The sequence below is a fragment of the Ipomoea nil genome, unplaced genomic scaffold (genome assembly GCF_001879475.1).
Source record: "Ipomoea nil cultivar Tokyo-kokei standard unplaced genomic scaffold, Asagao_1.1 scaffold2580, whole genome shotgun sequence".
NCBI classification, from domain to species: domain Eukaryota; kingdom Viridiplantae; phylum Streptophyta; class Magnoliopsida; order Solanales; family Convolvulaceae; genus Ipomoea; species Ipomoea nil.
In genome coordinates, this window is record NW_017619008.1 from 650096 (window position 1) to 670148 (window position 20053).

General features: G+C 40.6%; 1 protein-coding gene across 1 annotated transcript; it reads left to right on the forward strand.

Annotated features, from left to right (window-relative positions):
* The first annotated feature begins 529 nt into the window (after positions 1-529).
* Positions 530-1088, forward strand: LOC109154006 (30S ribosomal protein S31, mitochondrial). The gene has a single exon (XM_019301891.1). The coding sequence runs from the start codon at positions 638-640 to the stop codon at positions 920-922; it is 285 nt and encodes a 94-aa protein (XP_019157436.1). The 5' UTR covers positions 530-637; the 3' UTR covers positions 923-1088.
* Positions 1089-20053: the final 18965 nt, after the last annotated feature.

Genomic DNA, 20053 nt, shown 5'->3' on the forward strand with positions numbered 1-20053 from the left:
AGCTTTTTGAAAAAAGAAATTATACCAAACAGCTATTAACTAACAACTAATTTACCAAACACTTTTCTACAATCAGCTAATGTTATCAACTATTTATACCCTCTAATTAACACAATCAGCTAAAGCTAACAGCCATTTTACCAAACAGGGCCATATGTACTAATGTACACCGTTCTGTGATTTTGGTATAAGCTAGCATGCTAGGTCATTTTTATCGAGTCTCGAGTATCGTTATTGCATCAAGAAATATAAAATATTTGATAGTATATTATTAAAAAAAAAAGAGAGAATTATTTGTTCAACATAATTTTTAAATTTTCAATGAAAAATAAACACATTATTATTATTATTATTATTATTATTATTATTATTATTATTATTTGAAAACAATTATTAATTATTAATTATTATTATTATTATTATTATTATTATTATTATTAATATTAATTATTAAATTGAAGATGAAAAATAAAAAATAAAACATGAGAAGATAGGGTGGCATTTATAATTAAACTAAAATCAGGGCCTTGGGAATAAACAAAATCGTTCTAGCCTTCTAGGCTGAGAGCCTGAGAATTTAGCATCTGTGGAATTAGGGTTTAAGGTTGGGGAACACCAGCGGGCCGAGGAACCGGAGATGGCGATGGTGAAATGGTGCTGCACGGCGGCGAGACGGACGATGATGGCCACCGAGCAACGGCTGGCATTTTCCACGCTATCGTCCTCAACTAGCAGCACACCGGCGATTGTGGAGGCGCCGGTCCTGTGTGGTCGAGGGGACAAGAAGACAAAGAAAGGGAAGCGGTTTAAGGGATCGTACGGAAACTCGAGGCCTAAGAAGGAGAAGAAGATTGAACGCATCAAGGACAAAGTCGAGGTCCCCAGGTCCACCCCATGGCCACTCCCTTTCAAACTCATCTAATTACATCAAATTATCTTAATAATGATATGATTATAGATTTCTACCTGTTTACATTTGTATTCCCTGAACCCAGTGTTTGAGATCTTATTCTGTGACAAGAATATGTTCTTTTGTTGTTCATCTTGACTGAATCAGTTGTTAATTTCACATGATTGATTTACTTTTCTATCTGGCATTGTTTTTTCTTTTGACTAATTGGGGTTCATATAATTTGGAGAGTACATGCTGGCTTTAGATTATTATTTAGCTGGAGTACAAGTGCAGAAATTGTTAGTGCTGTATGAAAATTAATGGATTTGGATGTCTATGGTGATGTAAGAGAGAAGAATGTTGCTTACTTTGAGAAAAATGTTGTGCAAGCCAAAGGTTTTCTGGGCTCATTTTTAAGTCTCAGCTACCCTATTGGAAATGAAATACATTAGTATTTGCTCTATAGAAACAAAATATTTTGTAATATTAGAGGTATGGTCTTGACCAACCCTATGGTGTTAATAGTGTCATTTTCTTGTTGGGTGGTGAAAGGTGAACCCTCTACATTTGAGGAAGCTCGGCAATTGGGAACCAAAAGGTTTTGTCAATTAACTTGTAGGCATGGCAAATTGGTGAAGTTTCAGTGTTCAAGCTGCATTTATGCCATCTATTCCCATTTGGATTTTTCAGGCTCAATAACTAAGTAGCCAGTTAGTCATGTCAGCAGATGTTGCATGGATGATGATTTTTGTTTCCATATTCTGCTGTGGGTACCTGGGTTTTTTGGTGATATGTTAGGCGATGCTGACTTGTTATTCACTAGAATGTCTTTTGCTAGTTTGCTACTGATATTATCACTAAAATTTAATGAGCTGTGGTTCTGTGAACAAAGTCATGGAATTGCCTTCTACAGTATGTGGAGATTACATGAGAACAAATGCACTTTAGAATGAACAAAGGCCATCAGTAATTATCTTGATGTTAAAGACATGCACCAAAAAGAAAGAGCCAAATGAAAATTGTATCAGTTAGACTCTTTTTGTATTTGCTCGATTTGTAATGATCATCATGCTTTAATGAAAGAAAGTGTTTTTGGAGTTGCGTTGAGTTCTAATTTGCAGTAATTTTACTCCTAGAAATACTTGTTAAACTCGACTATTTGGCTGTTTGTAATGAAAATCATTTTCATGGATAATTTCAGCCCTATAGTAAGAGCATAGGTTTTGGTATCATAGAAAATGGGAAAATTGTTAGGAACATTTTGTAAAATATTTTGACAATACCAAACTTAGGAGTTTTAGACCCCTCATTTTTGTTTTCGTTCTGTAAAGTCCTATTCTTGGACGAATTGTTACCCGAATCGTCAACCAGCAGTAGTGCAAGAAGCACTTGTAGAGATCATCTCGTGGTAACTTCATCATAACCCGAGCTGATAGTCTTTAATGGTTCCCCGTGTTCAAGAATGAAGTATGGAAGAACGAAGATTCGAAGACACAAGGCCGAGAGGTTGCTAAAGGCTGAACCATGGAATGATCTACCTCTTGGTCAATGTCAAATGATAAAGAAAGGTCATTTGAGGAGTTATGGGACGAATGATAAAGTCAATCATTCGTGATTGAGCAATCAAAGACACGAGTCATTGCACGATTCGATTGGACAAGCCAAAAACATTCTCTGAGCTATTTCTGCTCGAAGTCTTAAGTGGGGGATGATTTATCTTGGACAATCGGAGTCCTAGGAACAAAATTCAAAGTCATCGATCATTAAATGACATGTCCTTTTGCGCAGTACTATAGGAGAAAAGCTTACTCACTTTATGGAGCAAACGGATATAAAGTACTGACACTCACCCACACTCAATACCCATCGGTTATTACCCATCTAACGTATGAGGTGTGTTTGGAATCTGTTCAGCCATCTGTAGAGGAAAAACACAATCTAAAAACAATAAGATATGTGAGTAGCCATGTTAGTGAAATGAAAGAGTTGGCTCGCTCCCTCGCTATTCTCAGTTTGCGGGTACGTAAGAGGTGGATTATATGGCAATGGGGATACACTACACACTCTTACAAACACACACACTCAACTCGTGTATCACTCTGGGTGGGAGACTGTAACACCCCCGTTTTCTAACACCATAGCCTAGTAGATTATAAGATTACACAGCGAAAATAAACACTAAACGGGGAATGCTACCGTCGCAGCCATCCACTCTTGGATGACGACAAGGCTAGCTACTAGATCTCAACTTATACAAGACATCAAACAACAAGGATTAGGTAGGCCCAAACATCTATTCATTTATATAACCCACATCTCAACAAAGACTTAACTCGGAAATCCATATATGTTCTATTATACAAGCAAGCTAAGGGTTAACAAAAACTACATACTTAGAACTAGAGATAACGTATACTATTTATCTAGCTCCTCAAGGCGCTCGCTCAACAAACATTACTACAAAACTGAAAAGGGTTATCAAGAAAACATACGAAAGAACCCGTTAGCATATAATGCTAAGTATAAGACCACTTAACCCTGTAACATAATATAGATATAGATTTTGAAAAATAATTTGTCAATCACACGTAACACATAGGAATAGAGATACAGATAGATTCACGTGTATATGTACATATGTATATGTACATATTTACATATGTATGTATACATATTTACATATGTATGTATACATACATACATATGTATGTATACATACATACATATGTATGTATACATACATACATATGTATGTATATACATACATATATATATATATATATATATATATATATATATATATATATATATATATATATATATATGTGTGTGTGTGTACATATATATATATACATATGTGTACATATATATATATATATATATATATATATATATATATATATATATATATATATATATATATATATATATATATATATATATATATATGGGGTAGTTTATTCTGGAATGCATAAGTAAGGGAATAAGTATAGAATACTAGCTTTATACCACCATTGTAAGTAAACCAAAAAGGTTAAGTAATAACTGCATTTAAATCGTAGTCATGAGTAAAAGGAGTATCATAATAAGATAGTTTCAAATATATCCTTTAGTAAATACACTCTCACCTTAAAAACAATATTTCTTTTTTAATACTGGAGGAATCTCATATCAATCTCAATCTTTCTCAATCATTCTCTTCAAGTAACCTTCCAAGAATTTTCAACCGGATCTCATCTCATCATTTCATTCCATCATTTCTGCCGAAAGGACCGTAGTCCAATCAGGTCCTCCAAAATATATATTTTTCCTCACACTTTTGAAAATAGAGTGGTATAACCTTTTGAAAATCTTTCTTTTCCAAAATGGGGATCATAATATCATATATGTTTTCAAGAGAGAATATGTAAGTAAATATGAATGTACATATATAGATTTTAAAAAGAGTTTTAAGCCACTAGTATAGGCCTTTTAAAAATAGGTACATAGTTTAAAGCATAGGTTTGGGTATAGGTGATAGTGCGATAATAACCCATGCATAAATGTTCATGAAGTCGTGCCAACTCAATCCAATGCATAAATGTTCTTGAAGTCGTGCCAACTCACTCTTCAATGCAACTAAGTAATATAAGTTGATCACTTAAGCAAATCTTTCATCAAATCATGATAAAACACCAAAGTCATCACATACTTAATGCTCACAGTCAAATATGCCCAAATCACACTTAGTAAAATAGTAGCTCATATTTTGGTTGAAAATGGATTTTTACTCACAAATCAAATAGGCACATTTCATACAAACATGTCATCATGGTCCCGAGTCTTCGAGCCTCACGGGCCCACGATTCTCAGTCCGGAACGACCAATACTAGGCTGAGCCTCAAAGGGCTCTGCCCACACAGTGACCTGGAGGAGCTAAGTGACGGGGCTTGAGGGGCTCCGTCACTTGCTTCCGCCAAGCCACATCGCTGAGTGGCGGATCACGAGAAGGTCAGCCACTCAATTCCGCTCTCTGGCGAGGCTTGCTAACGGATCCCACTTGGACCCATTGGTTGGCTCCGCTAGGCCAACTCGAGGACGGGGCAGAAACTTTTGTGCAACACATTCATGGCGAAAACCTCCATTTTCAGACCTCACAATACACCCAAACATCACATAACATCATTATAGTAACAAGGCATCAAAACCACATCATATAAACATTAAAACACCATACATTTCAACAATATCAAGCAAACAACATCAACATTTAACTATATAACAAACATTCACAGATTTTATAAGTAAATATCTAGCTTTTAGGTTTCCATGATACCTCAAGCTTCTAGCCTCAAGAAGTAAGAATTCATCCTCTATATCTCAAGCTTGGTCTCCTTCTTCACCATCTAGGGCTCCAAGACCACCCAAACAACAACACACACACACACACACACACACACACACACACACACACACACACACACACACATATATATATATATATATATATATATATATATATACACACACATTCACTGTGATTAGAAAATAGGGAGAGGAGAAATGAAGGAGAAGAAGAAGAAAGAAGAGAAGGGAGAATAAACTTACTGCCAAAACATGAGTCTCCTAAGCTAGCTAGATGTTCTCTGATGAAGGAATGAAGACGCAAATGGGAGAATGAGGAGACAAAGCTACACTAAGGATGTTTAAATAGTAAGGCACAAAACCTAGGGTAAGCTGAAAATAAAATGGCTTGGTAGAATGGTAAAAATGAGAATTTCATTATAAAACTTTGGGATATAATTTTAGGTCAAAAGTTGGGCCAAGTTCGGACGAGGATACAATATAAGAGATATAGAAACAAGATATGTTTATTTTGGATTCAAGTTTAAAAGAAAACGTGGTTATTAGGTTCACTGGTTTCTCTTAGATTGACTTTTGGGTTGACTTTTGAATAAAAGAATATTCTTCTCAAACTGAGTCTCGAAAACTAAGGTGTATGAATAGACTTTTGGATTTAATTATTCAACATAAGGGTTCTTGAATAATATTTTATTTGTAGAAGTCACTAGTCAACTTAGGAACAAAATACTGGGAAAAGATTTTGACTAGTTTTTATGAAATAGGTTTAATTTGGAAGAGAAAATTTTGGGTTGTCACAGAGATACTCTCACAAGTCTATTTTTCAAAAAGGAAAAATTTCTAGTCCGGAACTCAGGTTGATATGGATTCAACTTCAAAGTTCAAGAAAACGTACCTCAGAAGACTTCACAAGCCTTTGAGAGTAAGGGTGTATCGCGAGGTAGGTAATAAAATTGAGAACAAGAAGCAAATAAAAAGGACAATACAAGTAAAGAAAGTAAGCAAGATTTGAAAGAAAAAGTAAAGAAAAGAAAGAAGTATGGTATAAAGATATGGATGACCAATATCAGAATAAGAAGATAGACACAAATAGAACATAAAAGGGGTTCAATTGTACCACAACCAAACATGAATCTATCAAGAACTCCTTCCAACCCTATACTTTTCCCTCCAAGATTCTCCTACCAACTAGGGGTGTAAACGAGCCGAGCCGAGCCCGAGCCTGGGTATGCTCATGCTCGTGCTCGTGAACTGATGCTCGAGCTCGAGTTTAGGCTCGAATTCGAGATCGAGTTTAGACTCGAATTTGAGCTCAATTTTGATCTCGAATTTGATCTGTTTGATTTAAAATTTAAACTACTTTGTTTTATGACTTTTATCCATACATAATTATTAAAGTATTTTAATTTCCCTCCCCTAATTATTATTTTTATATACTAAATATAATATAATTATATTATATATTATATATTATATAATATATTATAAAGCTCGCGAGCGGCTCGTCGAGCCGCGAGCCTACAATACCTAAGCTCGGTTCGTGCTTGTTTAATCCACGAGCTGCTCGAGCTCGAGCCGAGCTCGATTTTGACCGAGTTCGAGCCGAGCGTTGACCGAACCGCTCACGAGCGACTCGCGAGCGGCTCGGCTCATTTACACCCCTACTACCAACCATATTCTTTCCCGAACCTTATTCTTTCTATTTTTTGCTTTATTATTATTTTTTTCAAATTTCTTTATTTGTTCATTTTTTTTTGATAAGTTGAATCCAAATAAGTACTGGAAATATCACAAAAAATTTTAGACCAAGAGGATTCACACAAGCCCTTCAAAACAAAATTAAAAAATTTCAAGAATCGCCCAAAAAAAAAGAAGAAAAGAAACACTGCTCTAACTTTGAAGATCAATATCTCAATGACCTGAATGAATTAGCAAGTGTATAATATATAAAAAGAACGCCCCGAAAGGGATACACAACATATAAAAATTTCATATAAAACTAACTGGTAGATCTCCAGATATAGGTCAATTTCAGAAACTGATCACAAAATGTGGAAATTTGGAAAGGGTATGCTTGTTACGTGATTGCGCATAAATGCGCTTAGGATATAGGTAAAGGTACGATGTGGTTGTTTTTGTGATAGAATTTATGGTAATATGGTGGTTAGGAGGTGTAAGGTGTCGTTGATATTGGATGGGAAAAATTGAAAACCATTTCACGATAGTTATTCAAGAAATTCAAGAACACAATCAAGAATGCAAGGGAAAAATTTTTGGGGAATTTTTATTTATTTATTTATTTATTTTTTTTATGTATATAAGACACGAAAAAAATAGTTTGTAAGATAAGGATGATGCGTTTTTGTGTGTGTGTGTGTGTGTGTGTGTGTGTGTGTGTGTGTATAACCCAGGGAACCAAATTTGCAATGATTATGAGATATAACCTGGGGAATGAAATTTGCAATGATTATGAAATATAACCTAGACTCTGATACCAAATTGATATGAATCTAGTTGTAGGTTCAAATAAAATAGAGTATTGTCCCAAGATTGCTTTCAATGCAAGGATAGCGATGGATTGGAAATACCTTAAACCTCACGTAAAACCCTTAGTCCCGAATTCTCAAACAGTTATGAAGAATCCCGTTGTAGCTTCAAGTACCTCGATGATGCAATATTCAAAAAATTAGAGTCGGATCTAGTTTCCTCTGATTTAAGAACGAGTCCACGAACTTAAATCTAAGGTTGAAAAAAGGAAGAATGATTTGAGTCCACGAATCAATTTGCTAGTTGAGTCCACGAACTAGCCATTAATTGAATCCACAATTAGCAATAAGGTTTCTTACACAAGTGTAAAGAAAACCTTAGGGGTTTTATTCAATGAAAGCATTGATTAAAACTACTACGGCCGTGCCCTATTTATAAGTATATGGGCAATATTCCAGCAGGCGGGCGTCCACTTTCCAGCGAGTGGCTGGCGGGCAAGCCACTGCCAGTTGGAATTTGGATAGCCGGGCAGCGGGTATGTGGTGGGGATTCGTCCCCCCACCTACCCCCCACTGGTACGAAGGTAGAAATCCCGGTTCGATGTTCCCTCGTGGAACTCAAAACCATGTCCAAACACATTCTGACACGTAACAACAACATCACGGATTCAATTAACGAAGATTAAACCAAGAATCATTCCAATTACGTTCTAGCACGATTCCTAAACATGCCAAGACCTGACATCAATAACATAACGGTTCGAGAGCATCCAAAACCTCAAGAACATCAAGAAATCTATACGCAACGCCCTAAAGGCAAGTCCTAGGCTAGACTCAACACCCGAGAATGCATAAATCCACCCAATAACACCAAGAATATCATAACACGAGATTCACGATATACACCATAGGGACAAGCTCTAGACATAATTAAATACAAGATCACACATATAATCAATCACAACATCAAGATCATCAAGATTATCAAATAAACACAACATAAACCCTAGGCAAAACTTTATCAAGACTCAATCACAGAATCACACATCAAAGGAGCCAATAATCAAGATATAGTAAGAAAAATAGGTTTTGTAAGACATGTGTTACCTCTTAGCCCTAATCAATATCCTTGGCTACTAAGGTTCTTCTCTAAGATCCTCCTCCAATTGATCTTCCTAGGTTCAGTGGTAGGGAATTCCTTTGCTAGGTTTCCTCGAGGAATGTCTCGAGTGGTAGAATTAATTGTGGTAGGGTTTCTAAATGCTTTCTAATTCCCCATATATAGATTCAGGGGTCCTAACTAGAATTTGAATAGTAAAGGCCCACTTTCTCTATTCCTAACAGAATTAAAGACTTGATTAAGGATAAGGGTCCATGATCCATTGTGGACCACACTAATTAATTAATGGGAATTCTAGTCCAATTAAGTCCTTTTTAATTATACATTAATGGAATTAATTACATAATTAGTCCAGATTCGGAGGCCGTAACACGGGTTGTTACACCACCTTCTTCCTTAGCTAGCTACAACCTCCTTCACCTCTTAAACATTTCAAACAAACCACACAACCAAATTAAAACTAGAGCCTCAGAGAATGGATGAAAGCTAGAAGGGAAATGAATGGATGGAGGAGGAGTTTAGCATACTTACTGTGAGTGGCTTTGTGTTCTTGCAGGGGAGGGAGACAAAGATGGAATCAAAGAGGCAAAGTCTGATAAGGTTTGAATATATAGTAGCACAAAACCCTAGGATGATTCCTCATGATTGGTGGAGGGTAGAAGAGTAAAAAGCTTGGCTAAAAGATGTTATCAGACAAGGTTGGTTGCTTGTGGTCCACCATGCTCCATGAACCAATGCTAGAATTGCTATTTTAAAATAGTTTGGGGTTGAAAAAGGAATTTTCCCAAAATGATTTCTAGATAAACACTTGATTTAGGCTTCTCAAATTTCTTCCGGTTTCACTCAGATAGGTTTCTCAGTTCAAAACTTGGCACGCAATGTACCCGAAAATTTAGGATGTTGGTTTTAAATCAAGTCTTGGTGTTGAATTTAATTTAAAGTGGCTCAAAATAATTTATTCAACACCGATGAAACACAAAAAATTTTATGAAGTGAAAATTGGCTATTTTGGATTTTCTTATAACCAGATTTATTAAATAAATTTTGGGTTGTCACAGGAAGGGGTATGGTGGACTGGATCGAAGAGAAGTTGGACAAGGTGCTTGTTACAGATGCTTGGCGTGGTTGTGTGGTGGGGCTAAGGTGACCAACTTATTGACCTGTTATTCTGATCACTCTGCACTCTTTTTAGGGATCTTTGATTCCCAAGGGGGCGGAGGGGTTGGAAGGAGGAGGTTCCGTTTTGAGATGGTCTGGTTTCATGACGATGGCTGTAGGGCAGTGGTGGAGGAATCTTGCGGCGAAGGGCGGAGTATGGGGCTTCAAGACTTCATCGAGTTGTGTGGCACCCGCCTCGCACGTCTAGGGGGGGGGGGGGGACCCTTCCACAAGTTCGGGGAGCAGATCTAGATTCTTCGTAAAAACCAGCTTCGTTTGTGTGGACTCAGGGACCCAGCCTCATTGGCTGAGTTCCAGCGAATTGAGGAGCTGTTGAGCCGTACCGAAGCCCAGGAGGATGCTTACTGGTAGTAGAGGGCCAAGCAGCATTGGTTAATAAATGTTGATGCAAACACCAAATTTTACCACAGGTATGCCTCTCATCGTAAAAAGAAAAACACTTTGACTAAGCTTTTGAATGACTGTGGGGATTGGATGGAAGGGGAAGCCATGAAGAGGTTATTCTGAATTATTTTGATGGTATTTTTGTACCAGTAGCCCAAATGAGGGGGTTGAGTTCTTTGGTAATATTGTTCCTCGTGTAACCCAAGCAAATAATGAGGCTCTTATGTGCCCCTTTGAATTGGAGGAGGTTAAGTCAGCTTTATTTTCTATGTTCCCCGACAAATCCCTTGGGCCAGATGGTATGAACCCATGTTTTTACCAGCACTTTTGGGATGTGGTAGGTGAGGATATTTCCTCTTTTGTCATTGGTTGTCTCGATTCACGCTGCTTTCTACCGGGGTTGAATGATACAAATGTTGTTTTAATCCCGAAAAGGAAGACCCCTAAGTTTGTAACTGATCTTAGGACTATAGCTTTATGCAATGTGTTTTATAAGATTATGGCCAAGATGATGGCTAATAGAATGAAGCCCTTCTTGGAAACTATTATATCTTACTCACAGAGCGCTTATATTCCTTATAGACTTATCACGGATAACATTTTAGTTACTGCAGAGGTGGGGCATTATTTGAATAGGAAGCAATGTGGGGTGGTTGGTTGGAGTGCCCTTAAGCTAGATATGGCTAAGGCCGATCACCGTATTGAGTGGCTTTTTTTTTACGCAATATGCTTATGGCCCTGTGTAACACCCCTAATTTTTAAAATACTTAAAGCCTATAAAATAAAGGCGAATCTATCATTTAAATCCCAAACAGAGTATAAACTATTCATAAGAGTCGGGGTGTTATGCCACACCTAGGTTTGACAACCTAGTTGCACAGGCTAAACTAACCAAACATGGTCAATCCATAAATCGATACTCAATTACAACTCAAGGCACGCAGGACATCTATTATACTAGAACTAATTAAACTAAGTCCAAGGTTTTGACTAGCGCGCTCCGTAGCTAATGCTCTTCACCTGAAAAACATTCGGTGTAACAACCGTCAGCAAATAATGCTGGTAACCCACTCCAACGCGTTAAGTATAATATAGGTAGATATAAGAAACTCATTTTGAAACTGGAATACATATATACTTACGAGATTCTAGTTTAAATCCAAGATCAAGACTCAAGGCATATTAACAGACTCAACAGTATAGAATAATCATACAGACTAACATGCATCCTAAGAATGTAACACAAGACATAACAGGCAGGTAAGCATACAAATATCAATTCGAGGCAACAAATGCATTCAAGACAATCAATTAGCAAGTAGTCATCAAGGCACACAATTCATCCTCCAACCTTATACCAAGTTCCAACCTTGTAGCTCCCCTCCGTCCTTATATCAGTTCCAACCTATACCTCTAGGCCACCCTTATATCACCACCCCTTATTCCTCCGGGCAACTACATACCCCCACCGACAAACCGCCTATCAACCACCAACATATCAAGATTGTGCCGCAGTGCCATTCACATGATTCGCACCTCTAGTGCCAATATCAAGGGGTTAGCGCATATAGCTCTAACATGACACCGCAACACTTATAACCTGACCCATGCTCAATGGAAAGCTAGTCGAAGGTGGGTGTGTGCCTTTAGCACAGTCACCGCTATGGCCTGTACCTTTAGTACAATGACCGGGCACAAGTAGTGCCAATCTCCAACAATTCATTTTCACCAATCACAATCTCATCATCATCATCATCATCATCAGTCACACCGGCCATTGCGCAATGACCACGATACTCATCATCATTCAATCAATTAACACATAATCAAATAACAATCAAGATACAACAACAACGACACATATTACACATAAATTCCTAGTACGATACCTAAAACACCAAACGAGACTTATACACGACAAACGGGATACAACGGGACACAACGAGACACGGGGAAACATCAAACGGGGAAAAACACCACGAACCACGCCGGGTTTGTGATTGTGAATCTGTGTATGGTAGATTGATAATAGGAATATAAATACAAAATACTATCCCTAACTATTAGGCTAATAGACTAATCTAATTATACTAATTGACTAGGCTATTTAATGATTACCTAATATAACAAATTGTACCAAGAATACAAATATATCTTAATACACCCCCTCAAGCTAAAGGTTGGAGGGCTACAACATTAAGCTTGTCACGAAGAGCCGCAAAACGTGGAGCTGGGAGCGGCTTGGTGAATATGTCGGCGAGCTGGTCTTTTGTGGACACAAAGTTGACTAGAAAATCCCCTGCAGCAACTTTGTCCCGAACAAAGTGAAAATCAATTTCCACGTGCTTCGTCCTGGCGTGGAAAACAGGATTAGCGCAAAGATAAGTAGCACCGAGATTGTCACACCAAAGTGTTGGTGGAGTGACTGGATGCAACTGTAGTTCACGAAGAAGAGAGACAATCCAGGTAACTTCAGCTGCGACATCAGCAAGCCCTTTATACTCGGCCTCAGTGGATGAGCGAGCAACGATGCGTTGCTTGCGGGAGACCCAGGAAACTAGATTATCACCGAGAAAGACGGCATAGCCACTAGTGGACTTGCGATCAATAGGACACCCCGCCCAGTCTGAGTCTGAGTAGGCATGAATGGCAGAAGAGGACGAACGTAAAAAACGCAGTCCATAATGTAAGGTGCCTTTAACGTAGCGTAATACACGTTTCAAAAGTCCCCAATGTTCGAGTGTAGGAGCATGCATGAACTGACACAGTTTGTTGACCGCATAGGAAAGATCAGGGCGTGTAATAGTGAGATATTGCAAAGCACCCGCCAAACACCGATATTGGGTAGGATTGTCATATACCTCATCAGATGGAGTAACAGGCTTGGTCGTAGAAGCCGGAGTGGAAAGAGGCTTACAATCAGCCATACCTGCACGATTAAGGAGATCACTCATGTACTGGCGTTGAGAAAGTAATAGAGTCCCGTCCACAAATAGAGTCTCAATGCCAAGAAAGAAAGTCGGTTGGCCCAGATCCCGGATTTTGAATACAGCTGCAAGGCGGTGGAGAATAGAGTCAATTAGAGCAGGATCATTCCCCATCATAAGGATGTCGTCAACATAGACAAGAAGAAAGACCATGGCCGTGCCAGTAGAGTAGTAAAAGAGCGATACATCAGTCCGTGATGCTGAGAATCCTGCACTAAGCAAAAAATCATGAAGACGCTTGAACCAGGCACGTGGTGCCTGTTTCAAGCCATATAAAGAACGGCGGAGGTGACAGACATGATCAGGATGAGCAGGCTCTTCATACCCAGGTGGCTGCCGCATGTAGACAGTTTCAGCCAAGTGCCCATTCAAGAAGGCATTGTGGACATCTAATTGGCGCACAGTCCAGTCACGGGATACCGCATAAGAGAATAGAAGGCGAACAGTTGTCGGCTTCACAACGGGACTGAAGGTATCAAAAAAGTCTTCACCTGGCACCTGATTGAAGCCTTTAGCAACTAGACGGGCTTTATAGCGGTCAATGGACCCATCAGCCTTTCGCTTGGTGCGGTATACCCACTTACAGCCAATAACATTCATGCCGGGCTTAGCAGGAACAAGATCCCAAGTTTTGTTGTGGAGCAAAGCATTGAACTCTTGGTCCATAGCATCCCGCCACTGAGGATGAACCACAGCTTGAGTATAACAGGTAGGATCAGCAGTAGTGGTAAGCGTGTGGAGAGCATGGAATTGCTCATCAGTCCCGCGCGTCATACGACGTAGACGCATGACATGACCTTGGGTCGTGGAAGTTATCACCCTGCGCCGTTTATGTGTCAGAGCACGTGGAATAGGTTGTGGCGCAACAATAGGGACGGATGGCAAAGAAGGGACATGCTCAATTTGTGGCACTATTGGACCGGACCCCCATGGTTTGTCCAATATAGAATCTTGCACGTGCGTCTGCGAACCTGATTCTGTAGAAAAAGGAAAAACAGTTTCGTCAAACCGCACATGGCGACAGATAAAAGTCTTTCCAGTAGAAAGGTTTAAACAACGATACCCCCTAAAAGACGAAGGATAACCTAAGAATACACAAGGAGCAGACCGGTACTCAATTTTGTGGCGATTATATGGACGAAGGTAAGGAAAACATAGACACCCAAAAATTCAAAGAAACTTGTATGTGGGCGGCTTTTTGTAGATCATGGAATAGGGAGTGTTAAATTGAATGGCGGATGACGGGAGACGATTTATAAGGTAAGTGGCCGTTTCAAAAGCGGAATCCCAGTGCTTTAAGGGAACGGACCCTTTGGCTAATAGTGCAAGGCCAGTCTCGACAATGTGTCGATGACGACGCTCCACACGACCATTTTGCTCGTGGGTATAAGCACAGGATTGCCTGTGGACAATCCCGAGAGTGTCAAATAAAGTATGCAACCGATGATACTAGCCCCCTAAGTTAGACTGAATGGCCTTGATAGAACGGGAAAACAACCGCTCTACCATGGCCCGAAAAACATCAAACACTTTATATATATCAGTTTTTACACGAAGAGGATAAAACCAACAGAAACGACTATAATCATCTACGAACAATACGAAATAGCGAAAACTATCAGCAGAAATAACGGGGGCAGGACCCCAAATGTCTGAGTACACTAGATCTAAAACAGCATGACTAGTGTAATTTATTCGAGCCAAAGGAAGGCGACTGGATTTGCCCAACTGACACGCCGAACAAAGACTTGGTGGACCAGATTTGTGGGATGAAACCGGACAGGACTTGAGCACATGTTGAAGGACACGAGCATGCGGGTGGCCTAGACGACAATGCCAAATAGTAGACGTGGTCCGGGCTGACAGAAACGCCAAGTGAGACCGCGGCACAGATAGGGAATACAGACCACCCACACTGGGACCCTTAAGCAACACCTCCTTGGTTATGCAGTCCTTCACAACAAAGTAAGTTGGATGAAACTCAAAAAAGATATTATTGTCAGTGGCAAACCGATTAACAGACAATAAAGGAACCGATAAACTAGGCACATGCAATACATTTGACATTTTTAGAGATTTAGAAACTGATGGAATCGTTGCACAACCCACACTAGAAATACTTAAACCTGTACCGTTACCAACACGGAGGACATCATTGCCGGAGTAATCCTCGGAGTGTGACATCATGGTGGGATCGGGAGTTGCATGGGAACTTGCGCCAGTGTCGGGAAACCAAGAGGCAGCGTCCGGCGGTGGAGCGGCGTCCTGGCTCATGGCCAGATTGGCCTGCGGCGGTGGGGGTTGATCAGTGTAACGCCGGAAGCAAAAAACGGCGGTATGCCCGTGCGAACGACAAATCTGACAGCAAGGGGAGCCACCACGTCCGCGACCATTTCCACCACGGCCACGACCCTGCCACTGTCCTCCACGGTTGCCGCCACGAGTCTGCCGGCCTCCATTCTGCCGGCCCCCACTCTGCCGATTTGCGACCATCGCTGTCGGATGTCCAGCAGCCATACTCGTGAGAAATCATCCGAATGGATGAAGGCTTGCGCTTGAAGATAATCAGAAAGTTGAGGCAGAGTTACGGGATTACCGGAAACCGCCAAGGTGGATTCCATCGCCCGGAATTCCTGCCGGAGGCCCCGAAACACGTACAAGTTCTGTTCATCAAGCGACATAGGCCGGCTGGCTTGTGCAAGATCCTCAACAAGCAACTGGGCACGGCCAAGATATTCGGCCGGAGTTTGATCACCTTGCCTAAGTGACTGGAATTGAGCGAGGATATTTAGACAGCGCACGCTGGTTGCCGAGCCAAGCGCCGTTTCAATGGAACACCAAACTTCCCTTGCGGTGGAGCGGCCAACGGCTAGGTACATGACCTCCTCGGAGAGAGAGGAGATCAAAAGGGATAAGATCGACTAATCTTGTTGAACCCAGGCAGAAAAGGCGGGGTTGACTGCCATGGATGCTGCTTCGTCGGAGGAACCGGCAGCGGCGGCAGGCACGACAGCAAGCATTGCCGGTGGACATGGCGTTCCTCCATCGACGTAGCCAAGCAATCCTTGACCCCAGAGGAATGGAACGAGCTGCGTTCGCCAAAAGAGATAGTTCCGCGTTGTCAACTTTATTGACACAAAATGATGTGCGGAGGTGAGATGGTTGGGCGTGGTGGTGGTAAGCGAAGCAGTGGTAGCGGCACTCATGGTGTGCTCAGATGAGTTCGTAGCCATGGATGAACTGGAAGAAACGAATGAGTAGAGAAAGCGCAAATGGTAGATCGTAATTCCCTAACGCGTTACTGATACCATGTGATTGTGAATCTGTGTATGGTAGATTGATAATAGGAATATAAATACAAAATACTATCCCAAACTATTAGGCTAATAGACTAATCTAATTATACTAATTGACTAGGCTATTTAATGATTACCTAATATAACAAATTGTACCAAGAATACAAATATATCTTAATAGGGTTCACAGCGGGTGGGTGGCGGGTGGAGGACCACCCGCCGGCGGCAACACACATTTCCAACGGGTGCCCGGCGGGCAGTCGCCTGCCCGCTGGAAATTGGGCAAAGGGGCAGCGGGTAGGTGGCGGGCACCCTTGCCCCCACCTACCCCCCACTAACTCACATGCAACTTTCGGTCCCGGGATCTCTCATGGAACCCGAAACCATGTCCAGACACATTCAAACACGTAACGACAACGACACCACGTATTCAACTAACGGAATTAAATCGAGAATCACACCAAATATGTTCTAACACGATTCCTAACCATGCCAAGACCTAAAATTAATCATATAACGGTTCAGGAGCATCCGGAACCACAAGAATATCAAGAAATCTATATGCAAAGTCCTAAACACAAGTCCTAGGCTAGACTCAACACCCGATCATGCATAAACCCACCCAATTATACCAAGAACATCATAATACGAAATTTAAGTTATAAACCCTAGGGCTCTAGACATAATTAAGATATATAATCAATCGCAATATCAAGAACATCAAGATTATCAAACAAGCACAATATAAATCCTAGGCAAGGCTATATCAAGACTCAATCACAGAATTACACATACAATTATCAAATGAGCCCATGAATAAGATATAGCAAGGAAAGTAGGTTTTGTCGAGACATGAGTTACCTTTTAGCCTTAATTATTCCTCCCTTGGCTATTAAGGTTCTTCTCTAAGATTTCCATCCGATTGATCTCCCTAGGCTTGGTGGTGGGGAATCTCCTGGAAATAATTTCGTGTAATATAACTATGGGTAGTAAGGGTTCTAATTACTTTCTAATCCCCTATTTATATAGTTAGGAATCCTAATCAGAGTCTGAATAGTAAAGACCTACATTCTATTCCTAACAGGTATATAGGTCTGGGATTCCTAATTAGAATATGAGTAGTAAATACCTACTATCTTTATTCCTAATAGGTCTAGGATTCCTAATTAGAATCTGAATAGTGGAAGGTCCACTCTCTTTATTCCTAATAAGCTTAAAACTCTAGTTTGGGCAAGGGTCCACGATCCATGGTGGACCACATTAATTAATTAAAGGGAATCCTAACCAAATTAAATCCTTTTTAATTATTATTAACGGAATTAATTAAATAATTAATCCAGGATTAAAGGCTATAACACGGGGTGTTACACCCTGGGTTTTGATGCTAGGTGGGTGGAACTGGTTATGCATTGTGTGACTACAGTTTCTTGGTGAACGGCTCACGCAGCAGACCAGTGGTTCCTAATCGGGGGCTGAGACAGGGTGACCCCTTATCCCCTTATCTATTTATCATCTGTGTAGAAGAACTCTCTCTCTTATTGCAGCAAGCACAGAATTGTGGTTCTATTCATGGTTGCAGAGTGGCTAGAGGTGCCCCCTATCTCTCATTTATTTGTTGCTAATGACAATTTATTATTTTTCAAGGCTTATTTCCAGGAAGCTACAGAGGTCAAGCGTTGTTTATCAGTGTATGAGAACCTGTCTGGACAAGGGGTCAATTATCATAAATCTAGTATATGTTTCAGCAAGAATACTAGGGAGGATGACAGGGAGGAAGTGGCGCAAGTGCTGGGGGTGGCGCAGACCTCTAATTTTGGTAAGTATTTAGGCCTCCCTTCCTTTCTGGGGATGAATAAGAAGGCTGCTTTTGCTTATATTGAAGACAAGATAAGACAAATGATTAGTTCTTGGAATAAGAAAATCTTATAATAGGCTGGTAAAGAAATCTTGTTGAAAAGTTTAGCACAATTTATGCCTACTTTCTCGATGAGTGTTTTCTTACTCCCTATTTCTGTTTGCACCTCTATTGAGCATACTATGAACCGTTTTTGGTAGGGGTCTAGAAATGATTGTGGTATACATTGGAAGGCTTGGGATAGGTTATGTGTGCCAAAAAAGTTTGGGGGATTGAGTTTTAAGGAACTGCGAGCTTTTAACCTTGCAATGCTGGGGAAACAGGCTTGGCGCTTTCTTACTAAACCAGAATCTCTGGTGGCGCGTGTTTATAAAGCCAGGTACTATCCCAAGGGTTCATTTTTTGATGCATGTTTAGGGAATAACCCCAGCTTTTGTTGGCGCAGTATTATGGCAACTCAGGGCTTAATTTCAAGTGGTGTTAGGCGTAGGATTGGGAACAGGGGTGTCACGTTTATATGGGGGCATCCCTGGCTTCAGGATGAACAGGAATCGTTGGTTCAGACGGAGATGCCACAACAGTTGGCTGGCTCTCGTGTGGTAGGCCTAATTGACCAGGATACTGGTTCATGGGATCTGTCTATTTATCTGACATTTTTATTCCTGTGGATGTTGCTCGAATTTTGAAAATCCCCATTTCATCGGAATACGAGGATTCTTGGTATTGGCATGGGGATCCCAATGGTTGTTATTCTGTGAAGAGTGACTATAGAACCATTGTTGGAAATTATGCTGGCAATATCGGCTCCTTTGATAAGTGGCATAAGTTGTGGTGCCTAAAAATAACCCCAAAATGGAAAACCTTTCTATGGAGAGCTTTGAGTGATATCCTCCCTACCACCAAGAATTTGCTTATAAAGAGGGTGGAAGTTGATCCTTTGTGTTCCATGTGTGGCATCAATCAAGAAGACACTATGCATTCATTGGTTTTGTGTGATTTTGCTAGCTCCGCATGGCGCGAATCCAACCTTCCAATCCCCAACATCCTGACAAATGTTTTTCACACTTGGTTTGAAGAGGTTTTGAATATTCTAGACTCTAATCAAATGATTTCCACAGCTGCAATCGTGTACAACATTTGGAGAGTTCGTAATGGGGCAGTGTGGGAGCACTTTTTGCCAACGCCGAAGAGGTTGGTTGCTTCGTCCGCCGCCGTCGTGCACGCTTGGTGCAGCGCCTAGCCGGTTGCCAACCGTCAGCCTTTCACGGTTCAGGCCGCGCCATCACTCGCTGCTGCCCCAGTGCGAAGTTGCTGGTTCGATGCTGAATATCAGCCCATGACGCAGTGTGCCACGGTCGGCGCTGTGTTGCTCGATGACGATGGAGGATTCATTGCGGCCTTCAACAGTCGGTTGCCGGTTTGCGCTTGCGTGTAAGGAAGCCTTGTCCTGGCTAAGGGGACGAGGGGAACAGAGGGTGGAGGTCCACACAGACTGCTTGACTCTTCAGCGCTA

Excerpts from the sequence above, each read along its gene's own strand:
- LOC109154006 (XM_019301891.1), top strand. The coding sequence starts at position 638 with ATGGCGATGGTGAAATGGTGCTGCACGGCGGCGAGACGGACGATGATG.